Consider the following 21,481-nt stretch of genomic DNA (forward strand, 5'->3'; position numbering starts at 1 on the left):
TTAATCGCCAAGAAAAAGTGTGTTTCTTTCAGGCATGAAAAACTCCAAAAATAAATGAAAATGATTAAAATAATAATGGACCAACAATAAAACAAGTAAAATACCTTTTCTTCTGGCTGCCCCCCACTGGCAGGGTAGTACACCACTCGGTATTTCTCCACCTGACCCGATGCGTGTGTCCATGTCACCCGGAAACTACGAGCAGTTATCTCCGAGGTCACGAGGTCACGAGGTGCAGCCACGACGGCTGGTGGCGGGGCAGGCTCCGCCCCCCCTGCAGATAATAAAGAAAGCAGAGATTTTTCTTCTATTACGTGTGAAACTCGGGTCAGACCAGCCTGCGAGAGCTGAAATGATCCTGTTGTGTGTGCAAAGTGACTCTGAAAGTAATAAACTGCAACATCTCTGCTGCTATCTGAAGCCACATCTGTGTTTATGCGGCACAACGTTGTGGGCATTTCATTACAAAGATAACAAGGCTGCAATATATTTGGTGGGGAAGTGGTCTTGTTATTTTTATAACCAACAGCATCAACAAAGCAACACCGATGCAAACAGCAGCATCTTCGCGGTATCATCTCCGACTCTGCTGATTCCTGCTGCTCTTCAGACCTTTGATCTTCTTGTCGAGCTGCTCCACGCGGTCGCAAACGGTCTTGGTGAGACCTTCCACGATGTCGCTCATCACGCTGAAGTCTGCCACGTTGTAAACGTGAGTTTCCTCTGGAGGTGAGGCAATCGCCTTCAGCTCATTCTCATCAGCATTTTTCACACCTGGAGGGAGAGGAGAGAGAAAACCGAGTGATCCGACTGTCAGCAACGGTGACATGAAAGGTGTTGGAAATAAGTTTTCCATGACGCAACCAGAACATGAATATATACACAGGACTTCATCTACAACAGCAAAACTATTCGCCAGGCTGTGACATGCGCTGTCTGCAACAGGGTTTCTTATTCCATCTCTAAACTTTCCCCCTGCTGAAACTACAAGCTAAAGCTGAAGGCTGACAAGAGCAACAGACTGAGTCCAAAGGTAGCATAGCATCAGGGGTAGTCCGAAATGAAATGCATTAAAAATATTTATAAGACAAGAAGCATCAGCATGAATCTAAGATGCTGCCTGCTGTTCTTGCCTCATGAATATCTGCAAATATCATTAAAGGTCTTTTATTCAATTTTTGTCAGTTAATTAATAACCTGCTATTTCAGCACAAACACAGAACGGCGGAAATGTTGAAATTAAGCTGTGACTGTGCTGAAGAAGAAAACAGAGTTCAGCCTAGAAAACTCCAAAGGAAAAAATGTGAATCTTTAAAGACATCAGCTGGTTTATATGAAGGAGAGCTCAGTGAACCAAAGGAGCTGCACCATTTCAACACATACAGACAGATGTATCATTGTGCTCTATGTTTGCCATCAACCAGCTGCACGTGTAGCAGAGCAACAGCCGAGCCCATGGTGTGTGGAGCATTTAGTGCTGTCATACCAATGGCAAACAGTTCTATCCCAGCATCCTTCAGGCTCTGCGCTGGGGGTATGACATCATCCTGGGACTTCCCATCCGTGATGAGGATTCCTATCTTGGGAACACCGGGTCTGGAGCCTGACTCGGGTTTGAAGCTGTTCTCCAGGACGAAGGTCAGAGCCAGACCTGGTCGGATTCAAACAAAGACAAAGCGAAAACATGAAGATGCTGAAATAAAAATAAGAAGAGGAGCCATTTGATCTGGAATCAACGCAGCCTCGGCCATCTACGATTTGTTTAAATACTCTAAAGTCTGGACTTAGATACTGAGTGCTGTGGAAATTTTGCTTCATTTATCAAATATTTTTTTGAAAACCAGATATTTTTTTCACACATTGAAATCTGAAGCAATATTCAAACATAAATATCTCAAAAACTATTAAACCAGGATCTGTAATTTGGGAACAAAAGTACTGGCTAGTTGAAATATAAAAAAAGACCCAAAGTCCCAAATTTGGGCACAAACCAGTAAAAAAAAAAACAAAAACCTTGTAAATGTCACTTAGTGATATATAGCTGAATTTCACAGATTCCTATAGAAAACATGAACATTTTAGTCACAACAATGAAGAAAATGTTGTTTTCATTCAGCTTTCCTGCTGCGTGGAGCAAAGCTGACGAGTCAAAAACATTAAATGTAGGAAAACCATAAAAACATGGTTTACTTTTACTATAACATACTTCTGCATACATATTAAATCTATCATGAGTTGGATAAAGTGCGGGAGATTCGAGCCGTTTATCGTCTGCACTTTTAAAGCAACAGTTACGTCCTGGCTGACAGTTTGAGTGTACTTAAAGTTTCCCACTGAGGTGTAGCGAGGACAGATAAATGCCTCTGAGCCGAGACGTAGCCTCAAGAGTTGCAATCAAAGACTTGAAAATGATTGTTATAGAGCGCCTTATTAGCTCAACAAGGTTTTTGTCTAATGAGCTTGATAACATAATGAGCAGCTGAGTTCAGCTGTGTCCATTAACGACATTACAGACGTCTTCTTCAACTTCTAACAGACTGTTAAAGTACTGCTGCTCCCTCGAGCGATAGATCAGTTTCATTAGCAACACAAGAAGTTCAATTACATTTTATTTAAAGAGGGTCAAATTACAACAGCCTGTCTCAAGGTGATCCATACTTCACGGTAAAGACCCTGCAATGATTCCCTATCAACAAAAACAAAACCACGAGGAGTGTCGGGGAGGGTGGACGTCTGTGATAAATCCCTGGGGTGAAACGGTTTTTCTTTTCCGATCCTGTTTGTACTCTCCAATCAGAATAACAGATAAAGTGAAGGCTTCACAGTGAGCTATCAGGACGCCTCCATAAGACTATATTACAATTTCAGTCTACAAGTGTCAGATGAGTGGGGGAGATTTTTAGGCCCAAACTGAGACTGAATGTTCCTAATTGTGAATATTCTGTCAGATAAAACAAAGCTGTCATAATTTTTTGGTTTTTTAATTTAAGAGCAAAACAATAGTATTTACAACGTGACCGGAGGGCAGCCACACATGAAACCTTCCAGAGATTTCTAGGGTCAAACTCATAATTTAGAAATGTAACTGCACATCATCTGGATGGTGATGGAAATGCATCAGTCTTTGCTCAGAACTCCATAACTAAAGTTTGTGCACGAGGAAGACGTGCTGAAACTTTAGAAAGCTAGCCGACCTTCTGATTCACACTCAGCTCTTATCAGCCGAATGCGGCAAGGTCACCAACACTTGAAGACTAATCCAAAATGAGCTCCCCTCAGTTTAATAAGCTCGGGCAAAAGGACGGGCTTTGGTCCAAGTGCACCTCTGAGCATTATCTGTTCACTCTGATGGGGAGAGCAGACCATAATAACCAGTGGGAGGCTGGGGTTTCACACCTGTCAGTGTGTTTCCTCCTTTATATGGCAGATTCTTCACAGCATCGATTACAGACTCTTTAGTGGTGTGAGCGTTCAGATGCCACTCGATCCTGGGGTCTCCACTGTACTGAGCCAGACCTGCGTGCAAAAGTAAGAGTGGAATTTAAACTACAATTAGGTAGTAATATTTAACAGTAACTTAATAACAGATTCCAGTCTGGCTCAGACTCCATCCTCCAAAGGGACTGAAATCTTCTCACCAATCCTAGTCTTGTCAATCTCCACTGAAAACGCCTTGACCAGGTTCTCCAGGAAGGTCCTGACCAGCCTGAAGTTGATCCGCCCGATACTCCAGGAACCGTCTACCAGGATCACGATGTCGGCTATGGCTGGAGTCTTACACATAAATCCCGCTTCAGCTTAAAATCACAAGAAGAAAACAGGAATTTAGAAAAGACTTTGAAAACAGGAAAACTCTGAACTTTGAAAAGCTAAATCAGCAGAGGAAGGTTTCCCGCCATGATGGTGGACCACAAAAACATTTAGCCTTCTGCCTAACATGTGACTGAGACTATAAACAGGATCCCAAACTTCCACGGCAGCCTACAGCACATACGTGATAAATCTGCACTGGTAAAAGTAGGACAGTTTGATGTGCAGCTTCTGTCCCAAAGTATTACAAAGTGTTTCATTAATTCTAATTCAGTTCAACACAGTATAATTAAACCCTAGAGGAGCGAGGCGCTTCGTTTTAGCAGATGAAAAATAACAGCCCCCTCTGTTGTTTGTCTCAACAGTTTACTGGGTGATAAAACAGACCTGACTCTAATGAGGAAACAGCAGTTCATTTACAAAAGCCAGTGCAGCACACAGTGAGCCAAAGGCCAAGCAAATTAGGAAACAGACATATTTCTGTCCACCAATTATCTTTCACACGGAGCTGAGGAAACCCGAGTTTGGGTCTCGATGGGAAATACTGCAATCGTTAAGGGTGCTGGGTTTGAATTCAAGAAGCCTCCAAACTGCTTCAAACCGGAGTTGAATATGGCACCTAAAACTCCCAGCAGATCCACTGGATGAGGGTCGCTATACTGGGGAGTTTCCCAGTGGGAACATGTGTAGCTTCATCACCTCTCTGCAGCCCCTCATCCTCTGTTTGCTTTCAGCAGCCGCTCCTTTAAAGTCAACTTTCTACTGATTGGCTGTCGGTCACAAAGCATTTGAACAGCAGGTGGGTGTGGCTTCTATGCCTGAGATGATGTAATAAGGATGTCCCCTTCCACTGACAGAATCAAGATCCAAGTTTGTTTCACACTTTTTCTTTAAAACTTTGTTTTCCATCCAGTGGCTGATGTTCAAAGAAAATCAGAGTATATAACTTTTGAAATTTAAGTGCTTCTTTTAATGATGACATTGCACTTCACAAAAATCCCATGCTAAATGTGAATGAAGACATCCCATCATGTTACAGTTCATGAGTAGTGTTACTGTGGGTTAGCAGCTGCTGTAAGATTAACTGCAGCTACTATTTACATGATGCATTCATACACTTACAGCAGGTTTCTATATTTTATTGGACAGTCAACAATATATTATAAGAAGATGATAACTGTCCAGTGTAAGAAAAAATAAACACGATGCACAGAAGAAAGGCTGTGAGGGACTTCAGAGACTGTTAGCTCCTCTTTATTTCCATATCCCTGCACTGCAGTTTTAACAGGCGTGTGCTCATGTACAGATAGAAACTGCTCAACCTATAGCCAACAGAACTCTGTCGCCTCGAGCTCACCCTGGCCAGCACTGATCAATACCAGGTAAACTGAACAGGTGACTGCACCTGCATCTTAATGCCAACACACCCCTGAACCAACCGTCAATGCAGCGTGAACGAAGCAAGCAGATGAATCCAAATGTCTGCCCCACGGCGATGAATACCACGCCCACCACACTAGCTTGCTATTAGCAGCCGCTAACATCTCTGCATACACGTTTAACAGCAAGATATTTCACCATCAACTGTAAGTGGAATTATTACAAATTGGAAGAATTCAGGAAAAACAGCAGCTACAAACAAGCAGATCATTTAAAGTAACAGAGGAAGGTGTTTAAAAGTCTCCAAACACCATCTGGCATCAATATCAGCTGAATCACTGTGCACCAGGAGCTTCATGGCACGGGTCTCCTGTAGGTGTAATGTGTAGGTGCATTATAGTGTATTTCCCATGATTTGATGTTTTGAGGATAGTGCTGGAGATCTGTGTCTAAAGCATCAGTGGAAAAACTCTAAAAAAGGTTTTCAGCTGGGTTGAGATGAGGTGACTGTGACGCTCCAAGCATACGATTCACATTCGTCTCATCAGGCTGTTCACCGAGCTCGGTGTGCTCTGGATAGAGGAGGCCGCTGTCATCAGGACACAAGTGCCTCTGCTCAAAGAAGCTTTCTATTAATTAGCAGTGAGCCTTTCATCAAAGTGGAGAAAGCACCATGCCCTCACATCATAAGAGGCCACCAGGTGACATCAGTGTAAGGGTCAGAGGTTCAGGTTTTCCCTTTAATTGAAACCAGGCTACAGATGGCCGTATGGTGCTGTGTTAAACTTTGATTTTGTGTTTCCATGTTTTAGCATTAGGAGAAATACGGAGTGTCATCCAAAAAGATTAAATGCAGAAGCATCCTTTGCCTCTGGGACACAGAGGCTCTCCCTTCTACGGTTAAAAGCTTAATTAAAAATACTGACATGCCCCCTGTGTCATTCTGAATGTGTACTGTGACGGGGATCGCTCACGGTGGCTTCATCACATGTAATTACCACCATCTGTGCAGCTCTGTGGAATGGCCTCTTTATATTTGCTCAGTTTTGTGGTGCATTTATTAAATGTTTTAGACTCAAAGGTTCAAGCACCATAAATCCACCGTGCGCTACCTGTCCGGCACCAACTGGCAGAAAAAGTTACAAATGGCTCAAGGATATTCACTGATGAGTGGCTTTTAATTTCTTCCTACTAGCAACAGGATTCAAGCAGACGTAAAACCCATCAGGAACCCTGGAGGGTCATTCGGGGAGGATCTCCAAGGTTTAAAATGTGGGAACAAATGAAGCAAGCAGGGACCAGAGACAGGGTCATACTTGCCCAGCATGTTTTCCTTGAACAAATAAAGCTTATCAGTACACACTGACATACAAAAGCGCAGCCATGATGCATACCGATTATAAAAACAGAGCCTCGATGCTTCGCCCTAACAGTGGATTAAGTAGAATAACCATTTTACTCCCAGGAAGAAACACGAGCATTGATTTCAAGCATGAGCACAAATCTGACACATAGTTGGCTCAGTGCTGCTGCGTCTCTATACGTGAGATCTAACGTGTGTCGCTGATGCCCGTGGCACCCAATTACTTATCCTGCAGATGTAAAGGAGAATATTTCTTTCGGGTTATAACATGTCTCAAGAGGTGTATTAAGTGTGTTTGGAGGAGGGCAAGGGCATTCTTCAGCAGTCATTTCATTCATCGCTGACAGGAACTAACTAAGGTATCACTTCTTACAAGTCTCTACAGTGTAGGAATTTAAGCCTCCTCCTCGGTCTTCCAGCCGAGTCTCGGAGCCGCTGTTCAGCGTGACTTCAGATGAAAGCAGTGACACATAAAACACACAATTACTCCGCGGCTCTGGAAAGACGAGCTGTGAGCCTGGCATCAGGTTTGTGTGGTGAGACAGAAACTGAAAGTCGTTTTTGGGTTGCTGTCTGCACCACACAAACATCTGAAAGTTTTGTCTGTATCAATGTGCTGTAGTCTTCTGGTCCAAACTATCATTTTGGAGGCTTAAAGACTTTTGACCTGTTTGTTTTTGCTCATGATTTAGACAAATAAAAGCAGCTGGAGGAAAGACTTACTTCAGATGGACGAAGCAGAAACTGAACACAGTGAATCCTCTCTTTGGTCCAGTTTTACTGCACCAAACGCTTTTGTACAAGCTGCTGTGATGCACATGGTCTCGCTTCATGTTGGTGTTGTGGCCACAAGTTTTACCGTGATACCGAGCGATTCATCCGGCATGCCTAAGGACCGGTTCACGACACATTTTAATGCACTGGGTAAGAAAGATTAGTCAGTGTGCAGAGTTGCTGTGGTGAAGCAGCCAAACCACCATCTCTTCCTGAATAAACAAAGCTTCCTGACATGAACCGCAGCCTCTGACAAACCTCAGGGTCACACTGCAGCATCCAACTTCTTCATTTTTCAAAAGTCATCAGCTGTTGTTGTCCAATACGTGTGTCAAGTGCTGAAAGCACGCGGTGCATGTGTGAGCACTGACGGCGACATCATTAACACGATTTGAGACAGAGGCTCAGGTTGCATCAGCTTCCTGTTCGTTTCTTTGAAGTCTCCCATTGTTTCTGATTCATGTTGAACTGAAGTGAAAGAGCAAATTGTTTCTGAGTCTAGATCGGTTCAAGTCACTAATAAAAGGACAAAAACTTAATCATATCATATTCAGCCAACAACAGTTTGACAAATGAAGAACCTTCAGCAGTCTTGGGCTGACCTGAGAAGACTACAGTTTTTATAAAGTGCTGTTTTAACTCTATAACACAAAGTAAATAAACAGATATTTTCTAGTTTGGAATGAACTATTTTGGTGTTATTTTTAGTTTGCCAGATTTGGCATTAAATGAAACGATACAGCTTGAAAAGACCGAACTAAACACAGAATCGTCTAAAGATGAAGGATTTGAACAGAATTAAAGATGGAAGAGGCGGATTCTTCTTAGTCAGCACAGGAAATGAAACAGAAGGGCAAAGCAGTGCTTGGGGGCAGCAGGTGAAAGAACTACCTCTCTTTTAATAGCACGTCTGGGAACAGACTAGTGCTTGGACAGATGGCAGAAAGAGGACAAAAGACAAAGAAGAAGAAGAACTGGGAAAAAAAGTGGCAGACGCGTATTAAAGGATGAAAGTACACAAGTGAGTCTGCTGCGAATACCAATGCTGTGTTTTTCTCTGCTTGATTTCCTAATGCCCCCCTTGGCATTTGTTTTCTTTTATTTCTTATTCTCTGTGAGTGCGCTGCACTGATTCTCCTCCAGCACTAATCATCAGCACTGCTCTGTTTTATTATGCTGTAATTGCAATGCACATCTATATTTTCACTTAATAACTACTGTGCACACACTAATCACACGAGAAGCAGCAAACAGGATAAAAGCAAACTGGATAATGTGAGAATACAAACAAAAAAATGGAGGTAAAGAGACACGCAGAGAGAAAAGAGGGCGGGGCCAACACACAGCAATGAGTGTAACAACACAAGCGACTGACATTTGTTATCACACAAAGGAAACACTGTTTGGTTTCACAGCACAAACTGCAAAGGAAGCACGCAGACCGTTATCGTCACAGCTCCATTGAAGCGGACTGACACCTGTTTGTACTACAGCAGCAAAAATGAAGAATATCATTGTTTTTGGGTATTTTGCAAAACTGTAACATTAATGACTTCGTTAGAGGCCATCCTGTGTCTGTGACGGTGTTTTTGTGCATTCTGTTTACCTCTATGATCCATATTTGTTTAGCTTCCATGTGCTTTCGAGCTTCGTCGTGTGTATTTCTGGTTCTTTGTTACTTGTTTATTTGGTCGTGTCCTGCTCGTCGTGGTCTCTGTCGCTCAGTCTCTGTTTTGTGTTTCCTGTTTTATTTTAGTAGTGCATCGCTTTGCTTCCCCTTTCTCCTTATGTGTTGATTTGTTCCTCCTGTGTTCTCACCTGCTGCCCCTCGTTCAAGTCCTCACTCTCTGCTCGTGGTTGTGTCGTCCCTGTTTGCTGTGTGCTTCCTTTTGTGCCATGTTTCCCTCTTAATGTTCTGGTTGTTAATTATTAGTTGTTTGTAGCTTATAGCTCCCAGTTTGTAGTTTTAGAGTTTCATGTTTCGTCTTTTTTAGTTGATCCCTTTGTGTTTGAGTCCGACCTCTGCCTGCCACACAGTGGTACCTGCCACAGGCTCACATGAGCAGCCACTAAGTACAAATGAAGGAAAGGGTATTAGAAACCTTTCGTTTTCTAAAGATGTGTCTATATTTTGGTGTTTTCATATACATGGCAGAAAGTGCAATAATAATGTGAATAAAGCCACGTTTGAGATCGATGTCATATAGAAATGTTAGTAAAACAATGAACTTTTATTTTGAAATGTAAAACTAAACTCGTTTTAACTTTGTTTAAAGGCAAAGAAACAAAAGTAAACACTGGTTGAAAAAGCACAAAGCTAACAAAAGTCAACAATGGAGGGAGGAGAAAAGAGCAAAGGTCAAAGGTCAACCCAGTGTGACACCAACCGGGATGAAAAAGAGCAAACAGAAGAAACATGAGGAAGTCTCCTTACAGGAACAGTCTGTGCAGAGCATCAGTTTTCTATATCTTTAAATAATCCTGAGATACAACTTTGATTGTTTCCACACAGAAAGTTGCAGTTTTATATGTTTTGGTAGTATTGTAACTGTTATAGACTGAAACGTTGTCTGCTGTTCACGCTTTGCCTCAGAACAGAGCCGAGCGTCAGCCCGAAGACGAGCGTAGCTGACTGACAGTCGAGAGGAGGATAAGATGCTGGGATCCGGTACTGAGACTGAGACTGGCTCATCTGCTGGGATTTTACTCATATAACCAAGTTTTGTATGTTACCCTGAGACTGTTTGCATCAAGGAATTAGTTCATCCCTGATGGTGATGATGATGATACATTATTAAAAAAAGGAATTGGGTTGCTCGTCCACTGCAAAACAAACTACAAACATGTCTCTAAATATATGTAATGAGTCAGCAAAGATTCGGTTTTAAACTGATTCTGTAATTAAGAATTATTTTCTTTCACTGTCACAATCCAGCTGTGAGCCAGCTGTGTCCCTGTAGCTGTTTACTTCCTGATATAATCACTGAACAAAGTTGTCATGAATTAGGAGAGAAGAGTGAGTTTTAGTCATTAACAAAGACTGTTGGGTTTTCTTGGTATTTAAATAAAAATAAATAGACAGCATGCGTCACCTGTCCTGCAGCTCACTGTGCTGCAGTGTACAGATGCCGTTTGGGAAGGAGGGCAAGAAGAGCGGCAAACAGACAGTAGCAAAAAACAAAAAAAGCTTCATTGATGGTTTCTTCAACCAGATCATAAAAAGACCTTTAAGTGTTCCAGGTCGAGAAGTCGAAGCGTCGCAGGTCTGCAGCACAGCTGAGACAGGAAGTGTCGAGACCGGTGAACAGAGGACATGACCCGAGTCAGCTCAGTGTAAACAATATTATAATGAGTCTGTTTCTCTTTACTGATATTACATATTCATGAGTGAAAGCAGGGCCCAGAGCTGGGTCCAAGCTCAGCCTGATACCATGTCCACAACAAGGCAGCGTAACTGTCAGGTTACAGGTTCAGTTACATTCACTGTGTAATGAATGAGTCACGGTTCATGTTTCCCTTCCATTATGTTTACACAGTGTGTGTGCGGCTACTGCTCGCATGGATTTAGACAAGACAGCGATCAGCAGAGCTGCAGCAGAGAGAATGCATGAAGATTTGAAAGAATAAAGTCTCATGTTTCAATCAGACAGCCACACTGACAACAGAGCAGGATGCTGCAACCAAGCCCAGACATCCAGCCCGTCTCAGGAAGCACCCAAAACTCCTTATCACACCGAGTCCATGAGCCCACAGCCACCGACTGTTTGATGAAGCTTATCTGAAGCGCATGTGCAACATTTCTGGCTTTAAAATACAGCATGTCTGTGATTCTTTAGCAGTGTGAAGCTTATTTAGGTGGAGAAGTAGCAAAGCAAGTCCAGCACTTAGCAAGACGCCCGAGGCAAGAGCAGAAGAGCTGCGTTGCCAATATCTGCTGTGTCAAAGGTGAGCTAGCCCACCTGAACGCTTTCTCTGATGGGTTTGTCTACAGTAGAGCTAACCTACGTGCCGGGAAGTCAAAGGTCAACGTTAACTTCCGAGCAAAGTCAATTTCATCACTACACACTGAGGAAAAGCTCGTGAGAGAAACTCAGCGTTCAGCTGAGTTCAGATTCCACATGGTCATCTGCCTGGAAAGTTCAGCAAGTACAACAGTAAACGTGGTTTTTACAAAACGTCTGTGCCTTCCTGTTTCCCATCATCTGGATCATCATAGTCACCTGGAAACAATGATGCAGTATCTACCTACTTATGTAACAAAAACTGTTTACTTAGAAAAGACCAGGTGCTCTGCAGATTGTTAAAGAGTCGCTGAGAAATAACGAGACTGTGGAAAACCTCGTCCAGTTTCTGTCGGGGACATTAAAGCGGAGCAGGTTGTTAGCATGCAGCCAGTAATGTCACAAAATCACAGAGTGATTGTTAACTACTTAAATTTATTCATTAATATTCACACTTTAAATATCCAGGACTTTTTCACTTTACATAATTATCTTTGAATTATGGAATATTACAGATAAGTTATCTCTCAAAAGAAAAGCCAAAGCGGATATTTAACCTGCATTACTCCTAATGACCAGCAGGGGGACCTCCATTAGTTACAAACACGACTTCTAGTGGCACCGAAGTCAACAGGAAAACAGGCTTAGTGAACAGTTTCCTGGTGAGTTTATGGGTATAGTCACTAGTCTTAAAGCATAAGACATGAAGTTATTTTTTTATAATTTCTGGTCACTGTTAGAGTCAGAAAAGAGAATAAACATGTGTTAATCAGATCTGACTTATGACTAATCAAATCCAAGCCTTTAATGTGCCATCAGCTTTCATAACACCAACATGCTCCAGGCTTAACGAGATGTAATTGACCAACAGGCGAGGTCCCAGTCGTCGATCACCGATACTCACGTAACTCATTTGTTTTCATTAGACCTTGAGCAAGGCACTAAGCTCCAATTTGCACAAATGAAGCTTCTCAGCTCCTGGTTTTCCTGCAGTGGTCACTCCTGCTGGAGTGGTGAACACGCGAGCTCAGCATAAAGAGAGCGGCTGGAAAAACAAAGGTCACAAATAAGTAGAGAAACACGGTCATGTGCACAGTGTGCAGAAACAAGCTGCAGTGCTGTAAGTCTAAAACAGGTTCAGATACATTCAGCAGTATTAGGCCAGATAGTTATTTGTGATGTAGAAATCTCATTAAGTGTCAAATGAATGATCTGTTTTTTATCGTTGCCGAGCCTCTGGAAGGAACGTCTCCAGCTACGGGGCGCAGAAATTAACTGGCTGGATGAACCTGAGTCACAAGCTTGCAGTAGATTAATGCACCTCATCAGAGTCAACATAAATCTAAACCGGGACAGGCGAGCTCATGAACAGTTGCCCATTTCAGCCGTGAGAAGCTGAGTGAGAAACAAAGGTCTGAAATACAGCTCAGAGGTGATTCTCCGGTCAGCATCAAATATTCTCCAAAGAATTTTGTAATTGAATTCATTATAACATCGAGACCAAGCTACTACAATCAATTTGTCTTCATTATGGCGTAAAGATTTCTTGAAAGCTCTGAGCCCTCAGCAGCATTCTGCCACAGTGACTTCCTGTTACCACGATGAGTCTCAGCTCGTGGGTGGTGAGTGAAAAGTTTGCTTTCAGGTGTCGGGCTGTGGCAGGAAACATTTCTCATGCAAATGCAGGAAAAGTAAGGAAAGGTCCACTGTTTGGGGTAATGGCACCCCAATTTGAAGCAATTTTGATCAAAGACTTCTTTTTTCACCTTCTACATCTAACTGTGTGTAACATTAAATTACTCTAACTGTAACAAGTTTTCAAGAAGGTGTAATATTTCTGTTGGAGAGTGCGGAGCTGAGAAGTTCAAAAAGCCAAACTTCTTTAAAAGTTCTGGTAGAAAAGGAACAAACCCAGTCTGAATGTGTTCCTCCTGTAGCTGCATGAACACATCAGCCACGCACAGCTGGCCAACAGGTGTGCATCACACCACGGTGTGATTAGGTCATGTAAAGTCAGGTGCAATGAAATAATTATCCAGAAAATGCAGTGCTGTGCAAAAGTCTTGAGTCTTTCCTACGCTGGCAGTATGATTGGGATCGTCGTCACGCTGATAATGAAACGATCTGATGTGGTGGCTCAATAGCTGAGGGTACTTTTCAGTGCTTTCTGTAATGAGGCCTCTTCTAACAACAACAGAGCCTCCACTGTGTTTGACAGATCACCTCCTCCATACGTACCCACTCATCACTCGTTACCACCTGTTGCTACTGATTCAACCGGGTTCTTGTATAATTGGGCGTCTCTGAGCCTTTTTCTGCCTCCTACTGTTCACTGAGGCCTCTCAACAACTGAAGAACAACTGAAGGAGGATGAACTCGGGTCCTGTGTCACATCTTTGCTGCTTTTGTTTTCTTATTTTTTTAAAGATACGACTTTCAGATACTGTCCATCTGCTGAGGGGTTGATTATGTTTTGTCCTTCACGTGTCCAGCTCACTTAACTTTTTTAAGAATACACTACACAGCATATTGAGATTTACTAATACTGAAGCTCTTTGAGAATCACCTTAGTGGTGCAGAAATACTATTATATACCAGTCAGACTTATCTGTGGTGGGTTTTATAGAGTCAACTAAACAACCCCCTTTTTTAATAGACGTTAATAACAAAGTGCTTGAACATCAAATTTTAAAATGATTATTTACACAGAGCAGGGTCATTGCGTAAGTTAGGTGCTTTTTTATTCTTGCGTGATTCATAGATCAACGTTAGCAAACATAAAAATCCCTCTGAAACTGCTCAGGTACAAGAACTGAAGTGAAGTGAGTGAAAGCACTGAAGACGTTCAGAAAGTCCAGAGAACCATTTACCCCAAAATAAAAGAAACGATGGCTCCAAACAAAGTGTAAAGAATCAGCTCCAGTAGCAGTATTTATTCTTTGCCAGGAGTACAGAAATGAATCCTTGCCCTACAATAAAAACGAGACGTCTCTCATGCATGAAGATGTGAGACTGGTGCCCCAACAACAGGTTCACCACTGAGGAGAGGAGCTGTGATTGGGAATCATCCAAACATGAACTTTTCCTCCGCCTCAGTAGAACCACTCAAAGCTGGAAAAACATTGTTCTTCTTGTGATACTGAGGAAAACACTCAATACTGCTTTCAGTACCACAGGGAAGAAAAGGGATTATATATATAATTAGAGGAGCATATTAAAATTAACCAATTATAGCACTAATGTGTCTGATAAAGTGAAACTCTAACACTACATTAATGCTTGTTGAAACAGGAGAGGGCCCGGGTGCAGGGGGGCGGCATAAGACACAAAAACATTCAAATAATATCCGAGCATAGATGTTGTTTTTCTGCAGCCAAAAGTGACGTTACCTGTATGAGAGGGTGGAGCTACAGGTAGGTGTAGGTGCTAGCTAGCTTGTTTGGCACGCTGCATCCTTGGAGACGTAGGTAACGTCTGCTTGGTGCTCATTTAACAGACTAATAAAATACCAAAATTTCACTCATTAAAACTGAAGCAAAGGCTTTTCAGTGAGCTGTTAGCAGAGTTAACTACTCCGCAAGTCACATCATTGTCAGATAATTGCATCATAAATGCATTAAAAAGTCTGTTTCTGTGACTTCTGTTAACTGAGGTGAAAAAACGATCTGGTGTCATGAAAGAGGAAATGTAATATTGAGATAAAAACGTTCGTTTTCTGCTGTAGAGGTCATTAAAAACATCAAAGGGTGAGATGCAATGAGATTCTGGGAGGGCAGACCACCTGTTTCCTAGGAAGACTAAAGAGTTTCCACAAGTCTTTGGAGAAATCGATCATTATCATCAAAACTTTCAGAAACCCTGAAAACGTGTGTTGCATTTGACACGAGCAGCAGGATTTCTAAGACTTGTTTCATTTAAATAAGTTTTGTTATAAAATATCAAATGCTGTGGAAAAGATGCACAGTGGCAAAAATACCACCCCACAGATAAAGAACATGGTTCCAGTTAAATGCACAGGAAATGGAACAGCGCACATCCTGTCCTGCACACTTTGACAGTCTCGATCGACTGACTGCAGGAAGGAAGAACCAGAGTGATGAGTGCAACACAGCAAAGATTAAAAAAGAGACAGTTTCAAGCTAATTAGCAGACGTATTAGTGAGCAAACGTTCACATTCTGGTAGAGTTTTCCACCTAGAGTACAAATCCTCACAAACTGGAGGGCAAGCAGATACACTGTGATTAGCACAGGAAATATTATCTCAGGGTTACTCGTACATCTTCATTTTTCCAGAGCCAAGAATCCAACTCCAGCTTCCACCGGCGCAGCATTAAAGGCTCCCTGCAGATGAATCAGCACTTGGCTGCAGCCCATTTTCAGAAAAGATAAAACTGACAGCAAGTCAATCAGGACAAATCAATGAACTGTTTCAAATCAAGACCCCCCCACCCCACACACGCACACACACACACGAGCACAGAGCTGTGGTAATTGCACCTGTCAGGGCTGACTGAGCCAAATTGTGCCTAACTACTACATAATTACTTTTTTTGGGAATCAGCATAGCAGCTGAAGATCCCAGACTGGAGCCTTTATAAGGTGTGTCAGTCGGCCTTCAGCTCATGATACCAGCTGTGACTGTATATCCCTGGATTCAACCTGCTCCAGTGTCTCTGGCTTTAAAAACAACCCACAGCTGCCCACTGCCCTCTCTACAGAATCACACACTAGATGAGTGTAGACACACAACCTGCAGACGTCGTACGATATGTTCTCGTTACGATGTCTGAAAAAGACATTACAATCTTCTGTTGTAGTTCCAGTGATAACAGCTGAGCTTAGGTTGCACTGAAGCACAAAGAGACACACAATGAGTCGCACATCTTTAGACTTAAAGACTTTAAGACTAAATGAAGGTTTCCACGGTTTCCAGTTCTCCTTCATTACCTGCGGTTAAAGCACCCGGAACTTTCCAGAACAACTAAATCTGCTGGGCAGGTTCATGGACTCTTGTATATAATATGAAAATAATAACATCACACTTACACAGTTTTTCCTTCTCATCCCTGTGATGCATTCAGGTGCAGACATAAAGTTTCAGTCACAGCAGTTCAGCATCTAACTGAGCTGCAGAAACATCACTTTAATCTCTGCTCGTGACCACTCTGACGCAGCACCTGCAGGCTGTCGGGACTTTTACTAGATTAACTCAACTTCTGTTCATTTTAGCTTCCTGTTATGACATTATTAACACTGGTTCAAACTAGAGATGGCACGATACCACATCTTTATGTCCGATACCGATACCATAAATTTGGATATCGGCCGATACCGATATGAATCCGATATAGTGTGTTTTTAATCAATAAAACTGTTTTTTTAATATCTTGCTGCATTTTGTATAAGTTTATACTCAAGTTTAAATAAACAACAACACTAAAGCTATTCTGTTATACCTGTGTGTAAAAAACACACCGCACCCAAAATATTTCATAGTTCAGCAAAACTGATCAATCTAATAAACTTAAACCTGCTCCATCCTCCCTATTCTGGTGTTTTAAAGAGAACTTAGCAGAAATATTAAGCAACCTAACTAATAGGGTTGCAAACTCCCAGCAAAAAATAATAGGGAACCCCCCCCCCCACCCTCCACCTCATGATGCTTAATCGATGCAATCAACTTTAATTTGATGCAGTGTGAAAAAATGCACAGAAATAAATAATTTTTCAAGAATAATTAAATAGATTAAAATTAAATCAACATCTTTCTTCAACAGAACTGCAGACTGCACAGATGGTTCCCAAAGGAAAAAGTACTATAGCTGACTAGGGTATATTAGACTTAACAGTCACTATATACAGTAATGGACTTCTATACATTTTACATCAGATGAAAACTTTGGGTGTAAGAGTCAGATAATTATTGATTAAAAGCTCGACATTTTAAATGAGAATAAGAAAGAAAAGTATGTCTCTGTGCCCCCTTTTCCCTGTTCATGCCCTATCGGCCCCCCTGGCTACACTTTGCTAGATCCGCCCCTGCACATTTACCAGCCGTCAGCTGTAGAAAAAGATCCTGGTGTAGAAAGTAATATTAAATACATTCTAACAACAGCTGATCAAGCTTAAACGTGCTGCTGTTGTTCAGCCGCTGGTTTCCTCTTTCTGGTGCAAAGTGGGCCAAAAACAAAGGAGAGAGACGATCAGCTGATCATTGATCAGTTTCAAGATTGAAGTAGCAGCAGGAGAGAGAGGGAGAGAGAGAGAGGGGGGCAGTAGCTCCATATATCGGTTGTTAAGCTTAACGCTGGAATGCTTTACAGACATTCAGAGATGAACTTACACACTTGCTTTACTTCTCTCTGAGAAAACTTCCTCGGAGATGAAATGCTGGTTTGGTAGCGAGGCTACAAACACACAGCCGCTCTATCACGTGACCACACTGCTGCAACGTGCTACGGTTATGAGCTGAGTTACGCTGTGTCAAAAGTTTTGTGAGGTGCTTGTTTGATATTTAATGGATCAATTACATTTTTTATTTCTCTCCAATATCCGATCCAGTAATTTAGGTCAGTATTGGACTGATACCGATATGTAATATCGGATCGGTCCAGCTCTAGTTCAAATATGAAACATTCAAACAAAGGAAGAAGAAGAAGAGCTGTTTTGTTTTGTACCATTTCCTCTGTCACTGTGGGCATTGTGGCTCTATGGGTTGGGCTATCACCACACGTTCAACCTCCACTGCAGACACTGACGGAAGTGAGCAGTCACACAAACTGGGGCAAAAAGAGCAAAGCTCCAAAAACACGACCCATAAATCTACAAACACCTCATTAATGCTGAAACTCTAAAAGTCTAGAATCGTTATTATCTGTGTTCAGAAACAAGAATATGAACAGTAAGAAAAAACTGTTTATCAAACAGTGTCGGCACGGTTTAATTTCCTCTTCAGTTCCCTTCTCAGCAGAAGGAGACAAGCTCGATTTCAGTGTTACCTGAAGACAGAATAGTGTTAAAGTTGATCTAATCTCATCATAAGGTGATAGTGAACTTTCCTCACTGCGCGCAGGTTGAACAGGTGACAACACACCTGTCACCAAAGGGCTGCTGCGACTTCTTGTTGACATTAACTTCACGGGTACGCTGCCACCACCGGGGACGGAATTCACACGAAGCTGTAAAAGACAGTCTGTGTGTGCAGATGTGAGAAGCACAGACAGCATCAGACAGAAGATGAGAGACGAAGAGGAAGAAAACCTGAAGCTCTTTAATGAGCACCGTCACAAGACAGAGAAACTGAAACCATAGGAAGTCCCACAGGGCTTACACACACACACACACACACACACACGCCGAGCTGCACACACTCGGCAGCAGCAGAAAGAGCAAAACTGAGAAGTAGAGTGTGTGAGAGAGACAGGCAGCACTGAGTCACTGTGGCTTCGACTGCAGCTGTTTTTCCAACGAGCCGGAAGTGTCACTTCCGTTTGCTGAATTTTTTTTTTTTCAACTACAAAGTAAAAAAAGAAAAAGAGAGAAAGTAAAAACTGCACAAAAGTCCTTCGATTGGTCACAATAAACGTTAAATCCAATATGTTCCAGGTATAAATAACACAGATGGTGAATGTGTGTCGGTGTGTGCTTGTTCTTTTCTTTCTCCCTCTTTAAATTCAAAAACACTTTCACACCCTGCAGTGACACGACAGAGGAAACGCTTCAGACATTTCATGAATGCTAAAATATATAAAGCATCACTGTTATGAGAAAAAAGCTCCATATTTATGGTAGTTTCACTTCAGCGGGGAGAGAACGTGAAGCCAAAGCATTGATTTAATAAAAGTTGAAATTATTATTTGATCCCAAAACAAAATGTGACTTTGTGCTTGGTAGAACGCGCGGTGAAATGTTTCTTGTAGTTGGTCACCAGGTTTGCTCAGACCACAGGAGGGTTTGGGCCACTCCTCTCTACACAAACTCTAAATAAACCTTTAGCTTCCTTGGTTGCTGCTTGGCAACTCGAAGCTTCAGCTCCCTCACACGTTTTCTGCAGGGTTGCCGTCTGTAGACTGAGGAGGCCACTCCACGACCTCCATGTGCTTCTTCAGCCACTCTGTTGTTACCTTGGCGGTGTTTTGGATCACTGTCATGCCATCAGAGCCATCTTCTGAATGAGAGGAGTTCCTCGACCACGATTTTAATGGTGCATGACCCCATCGGACCTTCAACGTGGTGAAATCGTTCTGTACCAGCAGAAAAACAGTCCCAAAGCACAGCGAGTCCACCTTCATGCTCCGGTGTTGGGGAAGATGTTCTCGGGGTCATGCTCAGCATTCGTCTTCCACCAGACGAGCTGATGCCACTGTTGGTTTCCTCTGACCACGGCACTTCCTCCCACACTTCCTCCCACACTTCCTCTAAATCATTTACATGTTCAGCTGCTCGCTTTCTCTCTCCACTAAAACGAAACTATCATGAAATTAAAGATGATTTATTTCTGTGACAGCATATATACACACTCCCGTATCACAGCTGAAGCAAGCATCTCTAAGGTAAAGGCCATCAGTCATTTTCTGGCATTGGTGTACATTTCCACTGATTTCAGACAAAGCTCCAAACACTGAGGGGAGAGGGTGAGTGAGGAGCGGCACCGAGGCCAGTTTATGTTAAACAAGGACTGAACCGGAGGATCGTGGACTGCTTCACCTCTCAGACTCTACAGCTTCATTAGGTCTGAGAGTGAAATGTGGAAGCAGAAATTGGGCCTCTTTAACTTTTGTTTCCTTGTTGGAACAGCAGCGTGTGAAGCAGTGTTTGTGTGACCAGGACAAACAGATTAGCTTCATTAGTCTTTGCACTCAGAGCTCAGCCGACAAAAGGAGCATCGTTAACCGCTTTACACCGAGTTCCAGTTACCTTCATGCTGTTTGTGGCTGTATTTCTGCAAACAGTGGTTGAGTCAGTGGTTCTATTATTAAAATATCCTTAAACTGTCGCTTTGATGCCCTCAAAGTTTGAGATAAAGAAAATTATCACAAGTGTTTGGACTTCCATTCAAATACTGGGCTCTAATTAAGTTTTACCCAATACTAATATTTGGGAATAACGATGTAATTGTACAAATACTGTAGCAACATCAGCAGCTATAAATAGATCCAAGTGCTGGTTTTATAATCCCTGCAGCAGCAGCTCGTCTCTGCAGGTCCAACGGTGGCTGTTGGCCTTTTATACTCGTGTTTAAATCTATTTTTATTAGTGGAAGTTTGACCACTGATGTCATTTTCAACACACACACACACAAAAAGCAAATTAGATGAGTTGTTTGTCAAACAAGTGATGTGGGGAGAAAATAAGAGGAAGCAGAGAAAGGTGGACAGACAGAGGAGAAAATGTGTTATTATTCAAACAAGCACACGAGGTTGAATATGAATCATCTGCCAGTCAAACAGAGAGAAGGTAAAGAGTCTCATCATCGAGGAATATGTGAAGAAAAGCGATGGCAAAAGGGAGAAAACACCGAAGAAAGAAAGCTGGCAAGAGAAAGGTTAAAGGTTAAAATGCTGGGTACCAATCCAGTGAGGAGAGGCTCAGGAAATATACAGAAGACGGAGGAAGGAACACAGGTGGGAAAAGATAAGAGCAGCAGAGATATAAAGGCAGCAACAGTGTGACAGTGAAAGAAGAGGTGATAATGAGAGAGGGAAGACAAGGAGGAGAAAAGAGAACATTTGAGCCAAAGCATGAAGACAACAAATCATAAAGCAGCACAAACTGAACAGGACTCGACACCTCCGGGGTTCGAACCCTATTGAGACAAAAACAGAGCGAGCCAGAGAGCGAGACAAAAGATGCAGAAAGAAGTGGATGACGTGTCTTTTCTCCTTTTTGAATCTAGGAAAGAACAAACTGACAGTCAGTGCAAAAACACCCAGAGGGAGAGACGAGCTGACTGGATATTTACAGCATGGAAACAGAGACTGAAGCAAACAAACAAAAAAGGCAGAAAATCATTAGAGGAATTGACAGATATGCTACTTTGTATTCCCACGGTGGAGACGCCAGGATGGAGAAAAGGCCGTACTGGAGCCACGCATGGACGTTTTACACTGAATGACACGGATACACAAAGGTTAATAGTGATCAATATATATG

General features: G+C 42.3%; 1 protein-coding gene across 9 annotated transcripts in view; it reads right to left on the bottom strand.

Annotated features, from left to right (window-relative positions):
* The window catches only part of col14a1b (collagen, type XIV, alpha 1b), a 160,559-nt gene that overhangs the window by 98,405 nt on the left and 40,673 nt on the right, over nucleotides 1–21,481 (bottom strand). For 8 of the 9 annotated variants that reach the window (XM_085261528.1, XM_085261524.1, XM_085261523.1 and 5 more), the window contains 5 exons: nucleotides 3,639–3,797; nucleotides 3,397–3,516; nucleotides 1,487–1,651; nucleotides 613–774; nucleotides 105–274 (listed from right to left, as the gene is read on the bottom strand). In XM_085261528.1, the coding sequence (XP_085117654.1) occupies nucleotides 105–274; nucleotides 613–774; nucleotides 1,487–1,651; nucleotides 3,397–3,516; nucleotides 3,639–3,797 (776 nt within the window). The remainder of the gene's footprint in view (nucleotides 1–104; nucleotides 275–612; nucleotides 775–1,486; nucleotides 1,652–3,396; nucleotides 3,517–3,638; nucleotides 3,798–21,481) is intronic. The other variant, XM_085261530.1, reaches the window with a different exon arrangement.

This window comes from Mchenga conophoros, linkage group LG22, assembly GCF_057382185.1.
Source record: "Mchenga conophoros isolate Kocher_MC1m ecotype Shallow Benthic linkage group LG22, M_conophoros_male_GT1.1, whole genome shotgun sequence".
NCBI lineage: Eukaryota > Metazoa > Chordata > Actinopteri > Cichliformes > Cichlidae > Mchenga > Mchenga conophoros.